The sequence below is a fragment of the Callospermophilus lateralis genome, chromosome 5, assembly GCF_048772815.1.
Source record: "Callospermophilus lateralis isolate mCalLat2 chromosome 5, mCalLat2.hap1, whole genome shotgun sequence".
NCBI lineage: Eukaryota > Metazoa > Chordata > Mammalia > Rodentia > Sciuridae > Callospermophilus > Callospermophilus lateralis.
In genome coordinates this window covers 37190385-37215581 of record NC_135309.1, presented here as the reverse complement: position 1 = coordinate 37215581, position 25197 = coordinate 37190385, and the positions used below count along the sequence as shown (strand labels likewise).

Here is a 25197-nt window from a genome sequence, read left to right as displayed (position 1 = left end):
TATCCAAAGTAAAATAAAAAGTGACTATTTTGACAAAAAGCAAGAGTTATTTCACAGCACAGCCTGGAAATTGTCATCTGAAAGTGCTTCTGAGTGAACTTCTGGTTCACAAACTTCCGGTTAAACATGGCAGAAGATTCTGTCTTGAATCTGTCTACTCCTTCCCAAAGCCCTACTAAAAACAACTAGAAAGGAGTAAAAATGGGTATAAACAACAAGGTCTCGGAGACCAGGGGAAGAGATAGGAACAGATGAAGGATGTCAACACATTTTTGGAAGGTGGGAAGGGAGGAAAGAAATGGTGAGTCACACGGCAGTGTGGAGGAAGCGGAGGCCCGTGCTTGCAGCAAGGTTCCTGGGAAGGAGTAGGCCAAGATGCTGGGGAAGGGAGGACCAGGCTGTAAATGGCAGGATCCTGGGGAGGCCAGGTGAGGTGGGCTGTGGGCTGATTACACCTGCCTGCTCCTGCAGGATACCTGGAGTTCTCTCCCTAAGAACTTTGGATCTGCACATCAGACACTGTTCTGGTTGGGTATGAGGAACATAATTGAAAATAAATGGGAATAAATGGAAACTAGATACTAAAAAGTCCCTTTTTTCTCACCCTGCTTGTAGAAAGCCAGCAGCCAGGTACAATCCTCACCGCCGAGGCTGAAGGCTATTGGGACCCTGAATGAAAGATACACCCTATGCAGGGAAGTCCAGCATTAGACAAGGCCTTGTCTAAGCATGCTGACCATCCAGTCATCTCTTTAGGACATAATCCTTTAATATGATCAGAGAGCCAGGATCTCCAGACAATTAAGGAACACCTCAGACAGGAGAGACAGGTGTATGCATGTGTGGGGGTGGGGGTAGGTGAGAGGGAAAGAACTCACAAAAATTCTCAGGGAGAGACAGTAAGATCTACACCTGAGTTAATTATCATGAAATTTCAGAATACCAGAGACCAAAGAAAAGTCCCTAAAAGAGCTGAATGTGGTGGTACACCTCTGTTATCCCAGGGACTTAGAAGGCTGAGGCAGGAGGAGTGCAGATTTCAGGCCAGCCTCAATAACACAGTGAGAACTTGTCTCAAAATAATAATAATAATAAATATATTGAATATATATTTATATATATATATATATTATTATATTATATTATATTATTATATATTATTAAAAGGGCTGGGGATGTAGCTCATTGGTAAAGTGCCCCTGGATTTAATTTCTGGTACTAAAAAGAAAAGGGGGGAGGTGATGAAGAATTAGCCATCTACAAAACAGTCTTCCAAAGCTCTAAAGATATTTTGGAGCTTCTGTAACCAGATCGTTTGCTCTGCCTGTAATCAGGTCTGTAGTTTCCCCACCTCCTTCCTGTGAATGCTTCTGTTCATCAGTGCTGTGCTTCAAATTAGGCACTCAGACTCAGGATCTCATGGAATGGCCTGGGGCGTGCAGAACAGCAAAGGAGTAAGTACAGAAAGTAAAAGCAGACACCAAACCGCTGTTATAAGAACACCACTCAAGGTTTCTGGCAGAGAAAAGACTTGTATAATTCAATAGAAAAACGGTTACATTTACAAGAGGCTTCAACATTCATCCATTGGTACCAAAAATTCCATCTTATATGAATATAAATAATGCCTTAACCAACACATAGCAGAAGTAATCCTCACTACCTGTGCCGTGAGGAGCCTTTGGGGAATATAATTTCCCTTGCCTTGTGATGTTAATTTGAGGCAATTATCATAAGTAGACTAAAAAAAGTTTTGCATATTATTTGTCCTTGTGAAAGCTATGTGTTGGAGAGGGAGACTGTAGAGAAACCCAACCAGGGAATACTATGTGGTCCCTCCATTCCTACAAGTTCTTACCTGCTGATAACCAACTACAAGTTGAAAATATTCCGAAGAAAGAAAAACATCTCCTTTCTTACCATTATTCCTAAAACAATACATTATAACACTATTTACATAGCATTTACGTTGTATTAGGTGTTATAAGTAATCTAGATGAGTTAGAGGCAGTAAGATGGCAAGTTCGAGGACAACCTGGGCAATTTAGTGACAGCTGTCTCAAAGTAAAAAATTAAAAGGGGCTAGGGTTGTAGCATAGTGGTAAAACACCTCTGGGTTCAATTCCTAGTACCAAATAAATAAATAAAAATATTCGGGAGAATGTACATAGGTTATATGCAAATACTACACTGTTTTATGTAAGGTTCTTTAGGGTCCCAGAACTGTGGATTCTGAGGGACAACTATATTCAGAATGTAGATACTTCTGTAGTAGTTCTAGATCCAAGACTGGGAAGCTTACCTTCCTCCAGAGAGATCAGAAAACCAGTTTCGAGAACTCAACTCACTCAATATTTTTAATGTACCTTCAGATCCAGTTTTTGAGATAGGATGGGCAAGAGTAAAACCACTTCTCCAGTTCATTTGGTTATTTTAGAATTATTTTTTTTCACATATGGAGGAAAAATAGCTCCCCGTCCTCTTTGACACATGAATTTAAGTTACTTGCTGAGCTTTCTGGTGGAAAGAAAAAGGAAACCTTGGAGCCTATGGTTCTTGTTCCCACCACCGAGTAGGAGGCCTGGCTGAGACATTTCCAGGGGGGATTGCTCCAGTTGGATTGGCCCTGCTTGGCATGGATGAAAATCAGAAGAGCTGAAAGTGGCCAGAGAGTAAATAAGGACTAGCTGTATTTCCAGCCCTGTGTTTCAGTGCCAGGGTCTCTGGGCCAGGGGTTTCTACAGAGCATCAGCCACATAGCAGGGGGCTGACACAAAGAGAAGACAGGCTGCTTAAGAGAGTCTGAAAATTCAAGAATGTGTGTGTAGTGATTGCAATAACTATTCACCAGATTTAAAGGTTAAGCCTGCAGCTGGTAGGTATGGAAACTTAGGTATAAACTTTCTGGAGGGTAATTTGGCAAAGCATAGTAAGACTTTCAGAGTATACATGTTCTTTTGAATCAGGAATTCCACTTCTAGGAATTTATCAGAAGGTGGGGGGACCGTAGATGTCCATAAATGTCTAGTTAAAAGGATAAATCACAGTGGCAGTGATTAAATATTTTTATTACAATTTTTAAAACAGGAAAATGTTCCATTTTAGAAGGAACACAGCAGAAATGTAATTATGAACATTCCTACATGTAATGACAATAAACTTGCAAACTAATGCATTCAGTAAAACCAGAAGAAAACTGCAATGTCCAAAGTGTTGTTAATTGCTGCCAGGCTAAGGATGTGTAGCTCAGTGGTTCAGGACTGGCCAGGTTTGTGTAAGATCCTGGGTTCCATCACACCCCCACCCCACCCAAAAAAAAAAAAAAAATCTGCCATAGAACAAGAAACCCAGTGAGGACCCTTCAGGAGAGCCCAGAAATCTCCAGGAATTATTCCTTTTCAAAAGGGCAGGATACCACTTCCAAAAAGAGCTAGGAGAACAAGGCTTACATTGAACAAATCAAGATTTCTAGGGGCTAAGGGTGTATAGCTCAGTGGTAGAACACTTGCCTAGCATGTATGAGGCCCTAGGTTTGACCCCAGCATAGAAACCAAAACCAAAACCAAAACCAACAAATAAATAAATAAATAAAAACAGAAGAATGATTTCTAGGAGAGAAATCAATAGATTTCAATGAGAGTCTTGGAAAGCACTGGGAAAAGTAAAACTTGTAAAATTCGACACATTCTCTTCAAAATAAGGGCTATGATGAAATCTGGAAAACAGAGATGGACAGAGCTCTGAAATCTGGAGAAGAGGTGGCTCCTCAGAAGGGCCATGTGTGAATTTTTCCATCTGTCAACCCAGAGAGCTACCCTTGACACTCCACCACTTCTTCAGGAAAACAGTCACCACCATAGGCAGTGAGCAAGCAACACCTAGAATACACTTAATAAAAGAAAATTCTATCCATCCAACTGATCCTCAAGTATAAGGCCCATAGACAAACATTAAAAAAAAAAAAAAACTGTAAGAAATCTAGAAATATTCTCATAAGCTAAGCCCTTTCTGAGGAACCTACTAGAACCATGAACCAACCTCTGAACAACCCTGAGGAAATCAGGGTAAAAGGATTTTCTTTGAGCACTGCATGAATTTAACTGTAGAAACAAAACTACAACAAATAACAGAGGTTAGGGCAATAGATCAGAATGCTAAGGTACCATATTTTAGGTAGCATACCTCGAAATCATAAATACCAAAATATAATCAGCATTAAAAAAATAAAGAAGGGCTGGGGCTGTAGCTCAGTGGCAGAGTGCTTGCCTAGCATGTGTGAGGCACTAGGTTTGATCCTTAGCATCACATATAAGTAAATAAAGGTCCATCAACAACTAAAAACAATATTAAAAAAAATAAAGAAAAAACAGAGCCAACATGAAAGTGCATACCTGTAATCCCAGCTCCTTGAGAGACTGAGGTAGGAGGATTACAAATTCAAGGCTGGTCTGGGTGATTTAGTGAGACTTTGTCTCAAAAAAAAAAAAAAAAAAAAAAAAAAATGCCTGAGGATGCAACTCAGTGGTAGAGCTGCTCTGGTCTCAATTCCTAGTACTGGGGAAAAGGAAAAAAAAAAAAAAAAAAAAAAAAAAAAGCCAATCTAATTCATAAACATCAATGCAAAAATTTAAATAAAATTTTAGCAAACAAAATCTAAGACTACACAGAAAGAATACTATATTGTGCCTAAATGGAGTAGTTTCATTTAGGAATGGAAATTTGACTGTATATTCTAAAACCTACCAATATGTCATTATATTAATAATTCTAAATAGAAAATAACATGATTATCTTTGTAAATAATGAAATTGTATTTGACATAATCAAGCACTTTTTTTTTTTTTTTTGGTACTGGAGATTGAACCACTGAGCTACATCCCACCCCGCTAGCCCTTTTTTCACTTTTTTTTGTTTTTTGAGAGAGAGAACCTCACTAAATTGCTGAGGCTGCCCTTGATCTTGTGATCTTCCTTCCTCAGCCTCCCTAGTTGCAGGGATTACAGGTATATACCTGGTTAGTGCCTCACTTCTTATGAATAGAATAATCAAAGTGATGGTATATCCAGTGACCTGGGAGTCTGAAGCAGAAGGATTACAAGTTTGAGGCCAGCCTCTGCAATTTAGTGAGGCCCTGAGCAACTTAGTGAGAACTAGTTTCAAAAAGTAAAAAGAACTGGGGATGTGCTTCAATGGTAAAGTAATTCTAGGTTCGATCCTCAGCACTATAAATAAATAAACAAACAAACAAATAAATAAATAAATAAAATAAAAATAAAAAAGTGATGGTATGTGACCTGTGAGTCCAAAGCAATAAAATATTTTGGGGCTGGGCATGGTAGCACATAACTGTAATTCCAGTAGCTCAGGGGGCTGAGGCAGGGAGGAACATGAGTTCAAAGCCAGCCTCAGAAATTTAGTGAAACCCTAAGCAACTCAGTGAGTCTCTAAAATACAATAAAGGGCTGGGGATATGGCTCAGTGGCTAAGTGCCCTTGAGTTCAATCCCTCGTACCAAAAAAATTGGCTTTGTCTTCCTCCTTCTGGGTTCAGTTTCTCTGAAGACCCTGCCATGTGAGGACCCTCATCAACCCTGTGTAGAGATTCATGTCGTGGAAAACTAAGACCTGCTACAAATAACTGCGTGAGTGTGCCATCTTGGAGGTGATCTTCCAGCCCCAGGCAAACATTCACATAACTGCAGTACCAGACAACAAGTAGACTGAAACCTCATCAGATATTGAGTCAGAACCATCCAGATAAGCCACTCCTGAATTTCTGATTATCTTTTTAAGTCTCTAAATGTTATAATCATTTGTTATACAGCCATATAAGTAATACAGAAGGCAAAATAAAGATATTTTTAGACAGACAAAAGGAAAGAGAGAGTTCAGAACCAGCAGACCTGTACTAAAACAAATTCTAATGTAAAATTTTCAGGTGTAAGAAAAATGAAATCAGATGGAAGGTAAGAGCTAGATAAGGAATGATGAACACATAAAATGGTAAATATATGTGTAAATCTAATGTTTTCCTGGATTTAAGTTACTGAGGTTGACTTCAAATTTGTAATCATCCTGCTTTAGCCTCGGAGGTCGCTGGGATTATGGGCATCCACCATTGGGCCTGGCTATTTCATTGGATTCAACAGTACATTACAACAATAAGAAGGCATAAATATGGGCTGGAGTTGTGACTCAGTGGTAGAGCGCTTTGGTTCGATTCTCAGTACCATATAAATAACTAAAGATATTGTGTCTATCTACAACTAAAAATTTTTAAAAAGAAGGCATAAATAAATGGAGAGATATACCATACCATGTTTATGGATTAGAAGATTTAATTGATGTTAATTCTCCTCAAATTGATCTATAAGTTCAATACAATACCAATTAACATATCAGCCACCTGTCTTCCCCCAAATTAACAAACTGATACTAAAATTTATATTGAAAAAGCAACAGACTAGCTAGAAGTGATGGTGCATGCTTGTAATCCTAGTGGCTGGTGAGTCGGAGACAGGAGGATTAAAAGTTCAAAGCCAGCCTCAGCAAAATCAAGGCACTAAGGGGCTGGGGCTATGGCTCAGCGGTGACGCACTTGCCTGGCATGTGTGAGGCACTGGATTCAATTCTCAGCACTACATATAAATAAATAGGATAAAGGTCTATCAACAACTAAAAAAATACTTTTAAAAAATCGAGGCCCTAAGCAACTCAGTGAGACCCTGTCTCTAAATAAAATACAAAATAGGCTGGGGATGTGGCTCAGTGGTTAAGTGCCCCTGAGTTCAATCCCCGGTACTAAAAAATACCCAATCAACCAACCAACCAACCAAACAAACAAAAAACAGACTGAAATAGTCAAAACTATTGTTTTAACAATTTCATAAAAGAACACAGTTGTGGGACTTTTACAACCTGATTTTAAGACTTACCCTAAGCCATAGCAAGTTTGGCAGACTGACCTAGAGTCAAAGGTAGCCTGTAATCTGTTTTTGCCAGAATTTTAAGCTTTTTAAATGATTGGAAAAGAAAAAAAAAAAAAAAAAGAGGTGATGAAACTGACTTTGTTTTTCTTAGTAAGTACTTTAAGAAAGTCTCAGTCATAGCCAGTCCAACTGGTGCACACCTGTAATACCAGCAACTGTGAAGGCTAACGCAGGAGGGTCACAAGTTCAAAGCCAACCTCTTCAACTTAGCAAGATCCTGTTCCAAAATAAAAAACAAAAAGGGGCTGGGATGTAGCTCAGTGGTAAAGCACTCCTGGGTTCAATATCCGGTACCAAAAAAGAAAAAAAAAAAGTTTGAATCACACAAACAAGTTAGAAACAATAAACTGCTTAGTAACTGGTCTTTTGTGAAATGTTAATACTAAAGTTTTTTGGTTTTTTTGGTACCAGGGATTAAACCCAGGGGCATTTTACCACTGAGCCACATCCCTAGCACTTTTTTAAAAAATATTTTATTTAGAGACAGGGCCTTGCTAAGTTGCTCAGGCTGACTTTGAATTGGGAATCCTCCTGCCTCAGGCTCCTGAGCTGTTGAGATTACAGGAGTGCACCACCACATACCCAGCTTAATACTAAAGTTTTAAAACTACTTTACATTTCAATGTATAATGTTAACAATTTCACATTACAAAAAATGAATATCTGTTAGTGTACTTTTTTTTTTTTTTTGTACCAGGACATTTAACCATTGAGTCACATTCCAGCCCTTTTCATTTTATTTTAAATTTTTAGACAGGGTCTCACTAAGTTGCTTAAGACCTTGCTAAATCTCTGAGGCTGGCCTTGAACTTGTGATCCTCCTGCCCCAGTTCCTGAGTTGCTGGGATTACAGGCATGTGCCACTATGCCTGGCCTATTAATGTGCTTCTCATTCTCAAAACACATGTCTAAATTTGCTTGCATATATGTGTATGTATATACATATGCCGCATCATTGATTGCCAAAGACTATGCCAAATAAAGTAGTTGCTGCATGACCCTCAGTATTTTCCCATCCTATAGGTTGGGTTGACTGTATAGCTGTAGCTGCAGTTCACAAAGTCTGGATTCCTATTTCTGGTCCATCCTCTGCACCGTATAATCAGGTGACCAAGAATTTGACTCGGAGAATCCTCGACATCACTGTTTGTCTTTCTTTCTTCCTTCCTTCTTTCCTTTCTCTCTCTCTCTCTTTAGAGATGGGATCTCAATATGATGCCCAGGATGGCTCTGAACTCTAGGTATTTGCCACTGTTCCTGTTTATTGAATGCTTTTCACATTTGGTATGAATTATCTGGAGCCTTGATTCTGAGCATGCAGGGGTGGGTTTGGGAATCTGCCATATTAATAAGACTATAAGGAAGTATGATCTGCATTTTGGGAACTGTAGCTCTGGGCACCTAATCTAGACTGCAGGGAAGAAGCTGCATCTGTCTTTGGTTTCATACTCTGTTCACGCCTCTTCTTGCTGGAGTATGAGTAGCATGCCTTCCTATTAATGTAGTCAGATGTTGCTGAGCCTGGTGCTAGTCCTCATGAGGTAGAAGAAATAAGAAATAGGTAGATAGGAAGGACAAGGAAAAGATTTGAATTCAGAAGTTCTGTCGTTCCCTAAATCCGCTTCCCTTCCAGGCCTGTTACTCCCAAATTCCTGGGAAATCTGTAAATCTACCTGTGCACTGTTAATTATCACCCTAAAGAGATTAAGCAAAGAGAGATACCATAGCTTGAGGAACATGTAATTCAGGAGACTTTCAAGTGCTATCTATTGATCAGATAATGAAGACCATATTAGTCTAAGAGATTGACCAAACCACCAGAACCTGTCTTGAGATCACCAGTCTGATATCATTCCTACATATCCAGCCTGGACAATTTAGTGAGAGCCTGTCTCAAAAATAAAATAACAAGGTCTGGGAATGTAGTTCAGTGGCAGAGTGTCCCTGGGTTCAATCCCAAATACTGCCCCCACCCTCAAGAGTTGAGAATCCCCCCAAAATATATTTTACTCTTGAGATGGCCTGTATAATCTCTTGAATGCATATCTACTTTCTTAAAGGGGTTTCACTAAGTTGCTTAGGGCCTCGTTCAAATGCTGAGGCTGGCTTTGAACTTGTGATCCTCTTGCCTCAGCCTCCCCAGCCGCTGGGATTACAGGCATACGCTGCCAGAGCAGGGCTTTGAGTTTGCTCTAGTTTATCCTCAGCACCTAGCAAAGTGTCTGGCAAGTATTCATTGGATGGATTACTTACTTCAGGCCTCAACCTGAGTCGGGTGTTAAGACCCCTGGGAATAGATCAAAGAGAGACCCCAGGCAGCTACATGTATAGATCCCCAGAAATTAGGGCATCCCTCTGTGGCACAGGCCTCTGCTGTCGCTCAGGATAGGGCGGTGCCTGGAGACCTCGCAGGGCAAAAAGGCCACAGCACAGCTCTATTTGGCATCCAGCTGCCCACTGGAGGTGGGGGTGCCTGGACTCCACTGGCGGACCTCAGTTTTCCCATCGGTTCTCCGTGGGGTCGATCCCGAGCCGCCCTTGCAGTCCAGAATACACCCACTCCGCAGCCGCGGCAGGCTGCGGAGGTGTGAGGGAAGCCTCGGGCGCGGCGGGCAGAGCCGGGGTACGCCGCCGGGCCCGGCGAGGGCGCTCCAGGCCGGTCCTCCAGAGCAGTCGCGTGCCGCCGGGGCCCTTCTAGCAGCCGGGCGGTGGCGCGGTGTGCGTCGGGAAAGCGGCGGGAGGATCCGGCCCTCGGCTGCAGCGAGAGCCATGGTGGGTGGCGAGGCGGCTGCAGCGGTGGAGGAGCTGGTTTCCGGGGTGCGTCAAGCGGCCGACTTCGCCGAGCAGTTCCGCTCCTACTCTGAGAGCGAGAAGCAATGGAAGGCCCGCATGGAATTCATCTTGCGCCACCTGCCTGATTACCGCGACCCGCCCGACGGCGGCGGCCGCCTGGACCAGCTGCTGTCCCTCTCCATGGTCTGGGCCAACCATCTTTTCCTGGGCTGCAGGTGCGGACCCCTGCCGGCCGGCTGACCCTGCTCCCTGCCTGCCGACCCTCAGCCCTCTGACCCAAAACCTCTGTCCCAGCCTCCCATCGCACTGGCTGTTCCGCCGGCTCCTTTCCACCTTGCAGCCCCTTGGAAAGATGCTTAATTTTTTCTGAGCCTCAGATTCCTCATCTGGTAAATGGGTGGTTATGATGGCTACAGGAATTAAAAGACGAACAGCTTAGTACGTGGTGGGTTCGAGAGTTGCCACATTGCTGTTATCAGTATTACTAATTACTGGCTCAGATCACTACCTTTTCAGAGTGCGTTTTAAATCCATTTGCTCCTTTAACTCACAAGGCAAAAGTGCATAGACTGAAAAAGACTCCCCCGCCATCGGATGAAGAGGCTGAGAGAGAGGAAATGATTTTTGTAGGGCATACAGCTCCTGGCAGGATTGGTAGATTTTATACCACTATGGTAGGATCTGTGTCCCAGGACTTTGTCTCCCCAAACCCCAGACTATTTGATCCTGAGCAGGAGCTAGGTTTAATTTTTTGCTTTCCTTTTAATGAACTTTTTTGAACTTATCTTTTTGTGAAAGTCCCAAAGTCCACTGCTTCTTGGCAACTGCATCAAGAGAGCAAGGTCCTGCTTTTGAAATGCCTGATTGACCCTTTTTTGACCCCATTATGAAGAAGGCAGAGATCTTGAGGATCCCTTCTACCCTCTTACAGTTTCTTGAAGAATGACTTGGTTTGGTGGTGGTTTCTGTACCTTGACTCTGGTCACATGACCCTTCCAGGTCAGCCCACTTGGATTTGCTTTGGTTTTTGTTTTGGTGCTGGAGGTTGAATGCAGGGCCTCTTGCATGCTAAGCACATGCTCTAGCACTGAGTTACACCCCCAACCCCAGATATTGGGATTAATTAGAATAGGATATACCAGATTCACCCATCCCAGATATACACTTCTCTCCTTTCTGCCTTCTATGTACCCCTGGGTATTCTTGGTTAATAGGTTCAAGATTAGACAGATGTCAGAGAATTGAGCAAATGAACAAATGATGCTGTTTTCATTAGACAAACATTCTAGATGTTTAAAATAAAAAATATTTTTTTGCCCTCATACCATATTCATGAATATGTACTGCCAGACATATGGTGCCTCTGTTTTTGAAAATCTTGAAACATCTGCTCTTATTGGCATTTCCAAAGCCTAATTCTGAACCCCAAAAGAGGAAGAACTATTTTCTAACCTTGTGCTGAACATATATATAGGTTCCCCCGACAGTATCAAATTAGTCCACAGAAGAACCCAGCACAGTGGCCTGTACTTATAGCCCCAACTATTAAGGAGGCTGAGGTAGGAGGATCACTTGAGCCCAGGAGTTCTAGGCCAGCCTGGACAACAGCAAGACCCTATGCCTGTCTGTCTCTGTCTGTCTCTCTCTCTCTCTCTCTCTCTCTCTCTCTTTCTCTCTCTCTTGTACTGGGGTTTGAACCTAGGGATACTTTACCACTGAGTAATCCCTAACCTTTTTTTATTTTTATTTTGAGACAGGGTCTCACTAAGTTGCTGAGGCTGGCCTTGAACTTGTGATCCTCCTGCCTCAGCCTCCTGAGTTTCTGGGATTACAGGTGTGTGTTACCATGCCCAGCAGTAAGACTCTGTCTCTTTAAAAAAAGAAAAATTTAATACTTCTAGAGTTAAGTTTACAGTCTAATAACTTGCAATTTCTTATTAACCCACAGTGACTAGTAATTCTTCCAAGGTTTTTACCGTACTACTTTTTATTGTGCAGTTACAATAAAGACCTTCTAGACAAGGTGATGGAAATGGCTGATGGTATTGAAGTGGAAGACCTGCCACAGTTTACTACCAGAAGTGAATTAATGAAAAAGGTAAACAGGATATCCAAGTGCATTTGATGAAAAAGTGTAGATTTAATGGTCCCTGCTTTGATGACACATATTGGGGTATACTGGTTTTTATGTTATTTTTTTTCTTAGTTGTAGATGGACTCAATACCTTAATTTATTTTTTCATGTGGTGCTGAGGCTCAAACCTAGTGCCTCACACATGCAAGGCAAGCACTCTACCTCTGAGCTACAACCCCAGCCCTGGGGTATACTGGTTTTTGAATACCTTGTTTATTATTCCACAGATCTATCCCCTTTCAGTTTTATTTCCCTGCAATTGGTATAAGCATTTTTATAACTAGCTAAAAACCCACCTTAATAAGTTATGCATTGTTGGTGGAATAATACCTAAACTCAATCTCTTTGGTTTGTCTACGTACACTCCATTTTAAGTTTTTTTCTTGATTTTAAGGAAACTGTTGGCTAGACTAGTGCAAAGATTTCCCAATTGTTAAAAAATCTTGTTGGTAACAAATTAGTGCATCAGTGCCCCTTCAGGTGAGGGCTGGACCAGACTTGTTTGGCCTCTCTGACTTGATAAGGAATGTGGCGGCTAGAGTAATGTCCAGATCCCATAGCTGCTCCCTAGTCTGCCGGGTTGGTTTAACCTGAGGCTCTGGGATTGGACAGGTGAGCTCTTGCCTAGGGTCTTGTATCTGTACCCTGGAGCTGCAGCTATGGAGAGGATATGGCTGTGGAGGAGATGGGGTGGGGTTTCCCAGCTACTTTTCCAGAATAACCCTCAAAACATGCATTTTTCACATTTTTCCCAGTCTCCTCATGTAGCAAAACTAATTGCTCCCTTATCTTCTAAAGTTCCTTGGAGCATTTGCCCCAGCAGATTGTGATGTTGATGGTGCCTGATGTTTTAGTCCTTATAACTGCAACAGGCACTCAGAAAATACTTCCAAAATTAACCAAAGCAATAAAGAGCTTCTGGCCCCTTTTTAGTTGTATCTTCAGATATAGGTAAGCTCTTGTTTCACCCCAATTGGCATGTTTTAGGAGACAGGGCACATAAAGAGGTCCTCTTTTGAATAGGTGAATCCTCAGCTGCCTAGAAAGGCATTTTAGTCCCAAACTTGATTTCTGGTTTGTTTTTCTTAAAATAAACATTCTTTTAGTTTTTTAATCTAAACCTGGGGTCAGAAGATTCAGGTTGGTGTTTGAGATGCTATTTTATTTTTAAAATCAGCTGCTAATATATAGCAGGGAGCCATGTGAATTGGTAGTTTTGGACTTTTTGGAGCCTTTCATATAATACTTTAAAAAATCCTTAGGTATTCCAGAGTGGTGAGGGGGGCCCAGCCAGGAAGGAGTTAGATGGTTGGTTGCTGGCTGTCAGACTGTACCCCATGAGGCAGGGGTGATCCATCATTTTCTAACTGCTTGTGGCAGTCTTTCCTTGTTTTTGTTCCTAAGGTGTTTTTGGCTGTCCTTCAGATCTGCTTTTCTTACGTTAGTTAGCCATTTTACTTCTCTGTCTTGGTTTTCTGAACAGTAGCTATACTCTTTCCAGTCCTGCTGGGCTATTAGAGATTAGAACACTCCATGATATTTGGGTTGTAGATCCCAGAAAGAGACTAAAGAGATTTTCATGTCCTCAACATTATCCATAGAAGTGTGTATACATTGGGAAGGATCTGTCTAAACTGTGGGGGTTTTTTTGGTACCTGGGATTGAACCCAGGGGCATTCCCCAGCCCTTTTGTGTATTTCATTTAGAGATAGGGTCTCGCTGAATTGCTTAGGGCCTCACACAATTGCTGAGGCTGGCTTTGAACTCTAGATCTTCCTGCCTCAGCCTCCTGAGCCATTGGGATTACACGTGTGCGCCACCATGCCTGGCAGGATATGTCTAAACTGTAAAGGAGTCTTTCACTTTAAAAATGTGTAGAGCCCATGCCCTGGGATGCTTTTTTAAAAACAAATTAAAAAAATTTTTTTTTTTTAGTTGTTGATAGACCTTTATTTTATTTATTTATGCACAGTGCTGAGAAACGAACCCAGTGCCTCACTCATGCCAGGCAAGTGTGCTACTGCTGAGCCCCAGCCCCAGCCCTGGGATGCTTTCTTTTTCTTTTTTTTTTTTTTTTAATTTATTTTTTAGTTTTCGGCAGATACAACATCTTTGTTTGTATGTGGTGCTGAGGATCGAACCCGGGCCGCACGCATGCCAGGCGAGCGTGCTACTGCCTGAGCCACATCCCCAGCCCTGGGATGCTTTCTTGATATCATCTTTACATAAAGTGAGTCTCCAGAGCAGAATCCTCAGGCTTGAGCTTATCATTCCTAAAAGCAGTGCTGCCTGGAAAAAGCCTGCACGGGGGCCATAATTCTATACTTTTATGGATTAGGTGTGTTTTAACTTCCTTTATATGAAACTAATGTTTTCTTTGTAACCAAGTTTAATTTTAGACTTCTGGTCATACTGAAAATGAAATTCATTGCTCCTGAAAAGTGAGATTCTTAGAGGGTACTTTGAGTTTTGCAGTTAAGACTCTTCTAGGGGGCTGGGGATGTGGCTCAGTGGCAGAGCACTTGTTCGGCATTCATGAGGCTCTGAGTTCCAGTCTCAGCACCATTAACAAAACAAAAGCCCATCTAGGTGAGCCCATCCTGAGAACAGGCCATTCACCTGTGTGCCATGACTATCCCCTCCACTGAAGGCCGCTCTGCAAACCCACTGGAAAGAGCCACAGGGCCTACACAGCAGTTTTGTCCCTTATCTGCAGTTTCTGCATGTTATAGAAGAAGCTATGAAACATTAGGCAACAGTGCCAGCCCTGAGTGGGGGAAAAAAACCCTGATGTTAAGCCACACACCTGAAAATGTCCGTTGTTGTACTGCCCAGATTTGATTCTTAGCTCTAAAATTAGAGATCAGTTGGGTTTTAAAGCTAGCTAGCAAGTGGAAATGATCGCCTGGCATTGTTGGTATCTCAAAGCCAGACAGTGATGATGACTTAGAGACTTAAGCCCTCAGTAAGATTTTAAAAATACTTTTTGGCTATTCAGCAATTTTGAGGCAAGTACATTTCTGTGGTCTGTTCAACCTTTTTTTTTTTTTTTTTTTTAATATGAGAAATGAGTATTGGTCTTTGACAGGTGGGACTTGATAAACAGTTGCAGTGTATGATTTTCTCTTGTGAAAGAGGGTTTCAAACACAAATATATTGAGCAAACAATCTTGATTACCCAACCACTATCCAGAGGCACCTGCTTGAAGCATGTGTGGTTACCCAGCTCACCTGTTAAAAGTGATAATTAACAAAGAGGAGCAGCTGACTCAGGGAAGAGTGGCATTGCCATGACTGTCAGAGTTAATATTTCCAAGATAGTGTCTTAATAACGGAGAAAGGAGTGATTGACTAAGAAGCTGTCATTACTGGCTCAAACAAGTTGTCAACTTAATTATTTGGTCAATTTTTCCTGAGAATATTTGTATATTCCCAAGAGGAAAAACGGCAGGATGAAAAGGGACCATAGATGAAATGTGGAAAAAAAGTTAGAGAAACCAGTGTGCCTACATTTCAAGAGGCACTTTTTTTATTCATTATGCCCAGTCTTGGTAAGCTCTGAGGTAATGCTTTGGTGAGAGTAGTCATGTTCTAAGTATTGACAAGTATTGCTGAATATTTAAAACAAATTCAACCTGTCAGACTCATTAATACAGAGGAGATCTTACATCTCAAGATAAAAAATATGCTCAATGAAGCTACTTTTAATCTGTTAGAAGTCAAAAGAAGCCAATATTTTTATCTACTGCCCAGGATGGTTGAATCAACTGCTAGTACCTTGTGGAAAAGACTGTACTGTGGCTGGGCATGGTGGTGCATGCCTGTAATACCAGCAACTCCAGAGGCTGAGGCAGGAGGATCACAAGTTTGAGGCTAGTCTGGGCAGCTGTCTTAAAATAGAAAATAAAAGGGGATGGGGATGTAGCTCAGCGGTAAAGCTCTGGATTCAATCCCTAGTATCAAAACAAAACACTGCACTTTTAGCAACCTATATCAGTGGCAACTGATGTACTGTTGTAGTTGGGGGTCTGTCCTGTTGGAAATTTGAGAGATAACTGAGAGGACTTTTCTTCTTTAGACTGAAGATGGTTTTTTTAGGTGATACTGCATTCTTCCAAAAGGAGAAAGATTTCTTATATTTTGCTTTTGTTGAGGAATTTCATTTTATCATCGCTTAAAAAGACTGACTGGCTTAGCTAAGAAATAGGTCATACCTTGAAATCTCTGATTACTCAAAAGACTCTCAGATTGATTCATTGCTAAATGTTAAGGAAATCCACTCAAATACAAGGTGACAGCCAAAGTGATTTCTTCACACCCTGCTTAAAATTTGTCTAAAGCCAAGTTTAAATTTACCAAAGGTGCTAGAGAGTCCCCAGAAAGAACTGCTTCAGTTCACCACTATTTGAAGACATGCTTTTACAGTTTGTAATAGTGTGAACTCCAGAAATATATAACCTTCACATCTCCTAAATACCCTGACTCAGTGTGAGATGTTGTGAATTACTACCTGAATCTGACTACTTTTAATTTAGACCAAAAAGTGTTTGTGTGATTCTGCGTTTAGAACCCTTCACTGGAGAGCATGAAGGTGCATTTCAAGTATTTCCGTTACCGCTTTAAATTGTGAACATTTATAGATTGCAAGAGACAAGACAAGAAAATTAGATTCTGGCTTTGAAATGGATGATGTGGTCAATGTTTTGCTAAATTTTCTGTATGTAGTAAAATATTAATAATTTCTGAGTAGACTTACCATCTGGATAGTACATAAATATTATATCACTGCTATATTTTAATTTATGAAGATGAATTCGATTCACTGGACTGCATGGCTATATAACCTTTTCTTTTTTTCCCTCTCAGCATCAAAGCTAAGGAGAAGATGTATCACATTTTCATCATGGGCCACAGGCTTAGAGAGGAGGCTGGAATGAATGTGACAGTGACCACAGCAGCCTGGTAGAGGCAGTTGGAATGAAAAGGAATCTGTCTAGATTGGCTTATAGAAGTCATTATTCTTCCAGTAGCTACCACTGTAAAAGTATGCATGGATATTTATGTATTTATAAATCATGCACTCCAAGATGATTTTGTCAACATCATATAAGCCTTTGTTCAAGATGTCCTTTTTTTGTAAATGTTGTAATAGTGGCAGGTAATGAATTTTATAGTTTGGATTTTCAACAGTATACCTGTAAGTGTGATTCTGGTTTTTTTTTTTTTTGCCTTTTTTTCTGACTAAGGCAAATCAGAGATCTTTTATTTCCTTATTTCTACATGAAACTCCTTATTTATACCATACTATTCTTCACTGTCATTATATACCTATCTTTGTGTAGGAAATGAGAATCACATTGTGGGCTAAGGTACTCATGAGCTAGCTAGCTCATGGGAAGAGGCAGTCTACAATAAAGTATCTGGCTGCCCACTGCGGTGGTGTGCACCTATAATCCTAGTGGCCGGGGAGGCTGACGCAGGAACATCACAAATTCGAGGCCAGCTTCAGCGACTTAGCAAGGCCCTAAGTAACTTAGTGGGACCCTGTCTCAAAATAAAAAGGGCCAGGGATTTAGCTCAGTGGTAAAGCACCTGTGAGTTCAATACCTAGTACAAAAAAAAAAAAAAAAAAAAAATAGCATCTGGCCTTATTTTAAAATTCATTGAGGGCCAGGGGTGTAGCTCAGTGGTAGAGTGCTTATCTAGCATTCTTGGGGCCTTAGGTTTCATTCCCAGCACTGCAGACAAAAAAACAAAAACAAAAACCCAAAAAACAAGTAAAATTCACTCACAGGAGATTCTCTGGCTTTGTCCAGCCAGCCAGATGATGTGTAGATTGTCCAGGTCTCCCAGGCTGCTGAGTAAAACTTGGGTCTTCTAGACTTGAGGAACTGTCTTGCACAGTCTCTAAAGAAATACAGTATAAATCTGCTCTGCTTTGAAATTTTGGTATTAATATTCTCCCTTTAGTTAATGTACCTGTTTTGAAACCTCTTCCTGTTCCTTTTATTTAGTTCCCACTATTACATATGTACTTCAAATCATAGTGGGATTGGGGCTTCATTTGAGGGTAGCAATGTTAAGTCTAACACAGAAAGAGTCACTCATCATTGATAGGCACTGGCAATAGTTGTGAAACCTGCCTTAATTTAATTGGTGAAAACAGGTAGAGCTGGTAAATAAATAAAGTAGAGCTGGTGTCTGTGGGCAGAGAAGTTACACTTTTGGATGAAGGCCAAGCATCTTCCCTTGTATGGGCCACATCTCCGTGCAGCTTCCAGTTCTAGTCTCCCTAATGATCATGAGATGGACTGAGTTAAGTCAGGCTCTCTGATCTGTAACTTTGGACAAGCTACTTCTTTCCTTACTTAAACTTGCTTGAATAATGGAGATCACAGAAATACCTACTACAGAGAAGCATGACAAGGATCAGGAGAGTAAGTTTGAAGGCCAAGCACAGTGCTCCTTGACTTGGTCTTTTTTCCCCCTCAAATGTAGCCCAGATTTTTTCCATTCTGATTATTTGTACAACTTTGTGTGAGATTTAAAAAATTACATTACAGAATGTGAAAACATCTGTGTGATTATTCACTTTTAAAATGAAATTCCCATAGATTTCTCATAGATTTTTCTTTTTTTTTTTGTGCTGGAGATTGAACCCAAAGCCTTGGCCATGTAAAGCAATAAGCACTCTACCAGTTAAGCTACATTCCTGCCCTTGGATTTTATTTTCTATATGTAAGTTCCAATGAAATAGCCTTCCCTTGCATAAAAAATTGATTTTCCTCAATCTCGTTCAGTTTGATTGTTTATTTAGTTTTTGGTGTTGGAAATTGAACCCAGAGGCCTGAGTCATGTGAGGCAAGTACCCTACCACTGAGTTATACCCACAACCAGCCCTATCTTTCAGTTTATTTTTAAAGAATTCTACATTCCAGTTAACTAAAGTGCATTATTTATCTATAAATCTACCTATTTATTTATTTATTTGTAGTACTGGGGACTGAACCCCAGGGGCATTGAACCCTGAGCTATGTCCCTAGCCCTTTTTATTTAAATTTTTTTTAATATTTATTTTTTAATTGTAGTTGAACACAATATTTTTATTTCACTTATTTATTTTTATGTGGTGCTGAGGATCGAACCCAGGGTCTCACATGTGGGAGGTGAGCACTCTACCGCTGAGCCACAATCCCAGCCCTTAAAATTTTTTAAAAATATTTTTTTAGTTGTAGATGGACACAATATTTTTATTTATTTATGTGGTGCTAAGGATCGAACCCAGGGCCTCATGCGAGTGAGGCAAATACTCTACCACTGAGCCACAACCCGCCCCCCCCCCCACCCCAGCCCCCTTTATTTTGACATAGGGTCTTGCTAAGTTGCTGAAGCTGGCCTCCAACATATGGTCCTTCTGCTTCAGTTTCCAGTTGCTGGAGGTGTGAGCCACTGAGCCTGACCTCTCATCTTACTTTTTATTTATTTACTTATTTTGGTACTGGGGAGAACCCAGAGGTGCTTTACCACTAAGCCACATCCCCATCCCTTTTTTAAATTTACTTTTTTATTTTGAGACAGGGTCTCACTAAGTTTCTTAGGGCCTTGAGTTGCTGAGGCTGGCCTTGAACTTGCAATCTTCCTGTGTCAGCACCCCCAGGTGCTGGGATTACAGGTGTATGCCCCTGTGCCTGGACTCATCTTACTTTTACAATTGGTAGTAACCTCATGTATAAAGTGAATATTTTAAATTTTCATCCTTCGTGTATTTCTGGAAAAGAAAATAGCAAAGAAATTTAAATTTTTGTGTTGTAGCATTCCTTGTGTAGGTAAAATGGCCCATGATTGGCTTTGAAACAGGAGCTCATACCACATGCAAACTGCAAGATCCTGACCTTTACATATACAGTTCTGCCCAAGAGTTGGGATGAGAACAGGTAAAATGATATGAAGGGACATGGTAAAGTATAATGTAAGTAATACTTCAAGTATTGACTAAGAGAGGATCTTTTCTGTTAAAGACACGTCTCAGACTTTATGAAAAGAACTAACTTATACAGTTGAGATGTTCAGCTAACAGTGATGCTTTCTCATGTTATTCAAGCTATATCTACAAAATTGCTTTCAGAAATATTCCTTAGAGTCACCCAATCATTCTTCTACCTTATCAGCGGTAAGGATTCTCTCTGAACTTTTCCAAGATCCACTTGGAACAGTGGCTTACCTATCTGTGGGCACTGGGAGGAATCATTGTCTGTGCTCTGATGCTTTTATCTGTAGTAAATGCAAACTGTCCCATCTTTTGAGATTTCTATCACTCTGTCAGATGACTTGTGTTACTCACTTCTCCAGTTCAAAACGGTTTCTGCTAACTGGGTGCAATGGTGTATGTCTGTAATCCCAGTATCTTGCGAGGCTAAGGCAGGAGAATCCCAAGTTTGAGACCAACCTCAGCAATTTAGCAAGACTTTGTCTCAAAATTAAAAATAAAAAGGGTTGGTAATAGCTCAGTGATTAAGTGCCACTGGTGATGAAGCACCACTGGGTTAAATCCCCAGTACTGCAAACAAAACAAGAGATTAAGTATCTTAGGATCTCCAGTACCTAAATCAGTCAATCAATTAATAAAGAAGGGCCTTGCCCAGGAGAATGTGTCTGGAAGGAGACTGTCAAAAAATTTCTGGATGTCTGAGGCCTGTGTGACCTATGATGTCTAATCATGGCTCTCATTCATCTCCCCCGCCCGCCCCAGGTACTGAGGATTGAACCCAGAGGCACTCTTACCACTGAAGTACACCCCCAGCTCCCCTCCCCACCTTAAAAAAAAAATTGCAACAGGATCTTGCTAAGTCACCTAGGCTAGTCTTGAATTTGCAAAACTTGAATTGCTGGGATTATAGTCACCTCACCTGGCTCTTATTCTTGACTAGTTTAGCAATACCTTTCGGTTCTGTAGGAGAAAGAATAAGTGTGGATCTTCAGAGGTAAGAGTTTTAGAACTTAAAACAGACATTTAGTCAACAAAATTGCTTTAACAATTACTGAGTGCATTGCTAAGAAAAAAAGTCTGCCATAATTTTGCATGTGTATAAATAAAATGAAAAGTAAGTCAGGCAACACTGTTTTTTCCTTGAGATTCACTGTGCTCTTTCTGAAAGTTAGGACTCCTGGAGCTGGGTGGTGGCATGCTGACTGACTCTTACACTTTTGTTTGGGAGGTTTTCTCTGTCAGCAGTAGGGCAGAGTCTTTCCCATGTGCTTGTCAGTAATGGAGGTGGGCCTGAGCCATTGAAGAGGTGGAGTAAAAAAGACCAAACTGAGCCAGAAGCTGTGGCACACACCTGTAATCCTAGCAACTCAGGAGGTTTAGGAAGGAGATAGCAAATTCAAGCCCCTTCTGGATAACTTAGTGAGACCATCACAAAATTAAAAAAAGGGCTCAGGATGCTATTACCAACCCTCATTCCTGCCCTGGGTTCTTTCTGAGGCCACACTGTGAGGACAGGAAAATGTTCTAACCTAGATTTACACAAAAGAAAACCCAAGTGCCTACAATCTCCTATCCAGTGAAGCACCACCAGGTTAAATCCCCAGTACTGCAAACAAAACGAGATTATCATTTAAACACAGAGGCTCTTGGAAATAAAGGAACTGAAAATAAAAATTAGACTATTGGCTCCTAATAAATTTGAGCTGATTTTTTACCTAGACTTGGCATGTGAATCACAGCTTTTTCCTTTGACAGTGTTGTTAGACATGTATGCCTCTTCAGAATACAGCCCAGCTGGTCCCAGCCTCCGTTCTACTTTTCCAGCCTTGTAGGCTAGTTAGTCAAAAAATAATTCTTAAATATGGCACTCCAACCTCATTTTCCCTGGCAAATATCACTTAGGGGCCTGCTCTTCTTAGCCCTCCCCTGGTTTAATGAAGGGACAATTGGCAGTAAAGGCATCAACCTTGAGCCGTGTGGGCCTGGTGACTAAAGCTCTTGCATCCCTATGGAAGCTGGCATCAAAAAATCTCATCCTCCTAAAGCTGTTGTTTTCCTTTCCTTTTGGCCATGTTCTCAGAATGCTGACCTATCCACAGTAGGTGTGTGCTGGGAGATACATTCTTCCTGTTGAGTTACTTTATTTCAGTATAGGAATCTGTAAAGTGGGGAGCCTTCAGTTTTATTTGGAAACTTCAGTGGAGAAACTCAAAAATGCTTGGCACTTTATGGGCTCTGACTGCCTCATTCCTGCCCTGGGTTCTCTCTGAGGCCATGCTGTGAGGATAGGAAAATTTCCTAACTTAGATTTACACAAAAGAAAACCCAAGTGCCTACAATCTCCTACTCAACCAAGTTTTCAGTTTCAGTTGTTGAGCAGGGCAAAACATGCAACTTGACACCCATTAGATACTAAGTGACCATGGCTAGTTGATGAATGGGAGTAGGCCATTAGCAATGTAGTAATAAATACCAACCTGCTCTGGGGAGGGGACAGAAGCAAAACCACTGGTGGAAAAGGGTCACCAGATGGCAAATCTTGCCAAAGCTTCTAAGTGGCCACTGCAGATTCCACTCCCAGACATTATATATCTTAGGATCCCTATACTTATGGATCTGGGGCCTGTGCCGCCTGTGGGTATGTTCCTTTCACTGCAAAGATGGCCCATGTTCCAATGATGGCTATGTGACAGGAGCTCTTCTATTTTTTTCATGTAAAATCAACTATGACTCATCATCCTGGCTACAATAATTTCGCCTTAAACCAGCTGTTTGCAACATCTCAGGTTGTAAGATGACTCATGTCTCCTTCTGCCATTTTGTGTTTACCAAATTATCTTTCATGATTGTTCTGTAACAAAAAGCACATCTGCTATGTAAGAAGTGTCTCTAGAAGGCTCAGAGCTTGGGCCCTGAAGATCTTTAGCTATCCTTTAGGCCTCCAGTCCAGGCCTGTGCATGCAGATGGGCTACGAGGAAAGCAGTTCCCAATGTTCCTTTGGTATTTTTTTTTTTTTTTTTTCCTTAAGATATTAGGGATAGAACTCAGGGTCTCCTGCATTCTAGGCAGGTGCTCTAGGACTTGGCTATAATCCCTGCCCTTTTTATTTTGATACAGTCTCCCTAAATAGCTCAGACTGGCTTCAAACTTGTGATCCTTCTGCTGGGATTATGGTGTGCACCAGTCATATTATGGATTCTCTTAAATCTGATTCCTCATGCTCATTGTAGCCTCAAGCTGCACTGTATAGAACCACCAGCCCCTGTCAAAAAGCCGGTGGTTTAAGTGCTAATCAAAGCCAGGTGCAACTGTCAGGCCTCAGTGCTGCCCCTTTTCTTGCTGGCTGGCAGAAGATCCTTTGTACCCATCCCTGGCATTGTCCCTATTCTAAAGGCATCCATCTAGTTTATGTCCCAGTAAGTCTCTACCTGAAATCACAGCTTTGTTTTCATTTGGGAACAGTCCTATACCCAAAGGCCACTGCAACATAGCAAGACTTATAATTTAGCTTTTCTTTGGAAGTGATATTTCAAGCATGTAGTTAAAGTTGGTGACATGGGCTAGTCCCTAGGGTCCTTCCTATTCATTGCCCAGTACAGTTATCAGGCCAAGCCAAAGCATCTTTTCCTATGGGAAGGGCAAAGTATCCTTCATATTTGGAATAAGGTAATAGGTAAGCAGCTTCCTGTTCCTTGTTTTCTTTGTACTAGCACCAACCCCAAACCATAAAAATTTCCAACTCAGGTTTTCTAAGATGACTTTATATAGGGGCCAGCCAGAGCTGCAAGCCTCTCTATGTTGGACGTTCTCTTCTTCAGGAGTGCTGCTGGTCCAGTTCAGCTGGTGGGCTGTGGTATTCTTGGCAGAAGATGTTGTTTGTAAAGGGGGAAGAGAAGAGGGCTACGTTATCCTTGGGGCTTTAGAGAGGAAACAGCCATAACCAACCCTTTGCTCTTAAGAGGTCTGCTTTAAGTGCTCCTATGTTTTCATTCTGGCAGCTTTCAAGACACAGTAGAGAAACTTCCCTGCATTCCAGGAAGAATGATTAAAGGGTTCACAATTCAGAGACAGTCTAGTCCCCTTTACATCGGTTTCTAACCCAGTGGCACTTTATTGATCAGTCTTCCAGGTAAGACTTATCTGAGATCATCTAAAATTTCCCTAAAGACTACATAAGCATCTTTAAAAGAAAAAAAAAATATTTTTTATGTGGTGCTGAGGATTGAACCCAGGGCCTCGCACGTCCTAGACAAGGGCTCTACCGCTGAGCCACCATCCCAGTGCCTACATAAGCATCTTATTTGTGTTTATGTGTTGCTGCTTGAAACTGAAGCCAAGGCCTCCTACAAGCTAAAATAAAACAGATGCTCTACCACTGAGCTCTGCACATCTCCCAGCCCTGAAAACATTCTACTTATGACCACCTCTACATAGAGACATACACTAATCAGGAAAATGGTTATCTGCTTTCTCTCAGGAGAGCACAATATTTGTTTTAGGTTCTTCCCAAACATCTTAATCCACTGATAAAGATCCCTCATCCATCTATGAACAGAGGAAATGTTAAAGCCTCAAGAAAGTCCTGACAAAATTATTTTAAAGAAAATTTATTGAAAGAGTGTGCACACATGCTCATCTCTTTTTTTGTTCAAAGCATAGAGAAAAGAAAGTCAGGTGGGTATGGTGGCCTATACCTGTAATCTAAGCTACTAGGGAGGATGAGGCAGGAGGATCTCAAATTTGAGGACAGCCTGGGTATCTTAGTGAGACCCTGTCACAAAACAAAAAAAAGAATGGGAATCACATGCGGCAGTGTGCACCAGCTGCTAGGGTGCTGAGGCAAGAGGATCACAAATTCAAGGCAAGATTGTGTAACTTGGTGAGAACTTGTCTGAAAATGAAAGGACAGAGAATGTAGTTCAATGGCAGTGTGCTTGCCTAGCATGAGCAAAGTTCTGGATTCAACAAAAATACAAACAAAAAAATCCCAAAGAACTAAATGGGGCTGGGGGAGCAGGCAGCTCATTGGTGAACAGTTGTTAAGTACGTGTGAATTCCTGGGATCGAACCTCAGCAACACATGCACAAAAAACATACTAAATGAATAAACAAGTAGGCAGGTACTATTCACTAAGTACAGAAAGAGAATACAGTACCTGTAATAGCTTTATTTATATATATATATGCTGAGGATTGAACCCAGGGTCTTGTGCATATGAGGTAAGCACTACCAACTGAGCCACATCTCCAGCCCCAAGTTATTCATATCAATGGAATGATTTTGTTGGGAGTGG

General features: G+C 41.2%; 1 protein-coding gene across 2 annotated transcripts; it reads left to right on the top strand.

Annotated features, from left to right (window-relative positions):
* Positions 1-9731: 9731 nt before the first annotated feature.
* Cdkn2aipnl (CDKN2A interacting protein N-terminal like) lies at positions 9732-17102 on the top strand. 2 transcript variants are annotated; one of them, XM_076856488.1, is made up of 3 exons: positions 9732-9996; positions 11780-11879; positions 16782-16869. In XM_076856488.1, exons 1-3 carry the CDS (start codon positions 9758-9760, stop codon positions 16791-16793), a joined length of 351 nt encoding a protein of 116 aa, XP_076712603.1. In that variant the 5' UTR covers positions 9732-9757; the 3' UTR covers positions 16794-16869. The 2 variants fall into 2 exon arrangements, with proteins under 2 accessions (XP_076712603.1, XP_076712604.1); XM_076856489.1 differs by lacking the exon at positions 11780-11879 and having other exon boundaries at positions 16782-17102.
* Positions 17103-25197: the final 8095 nt, after the last annotated feature.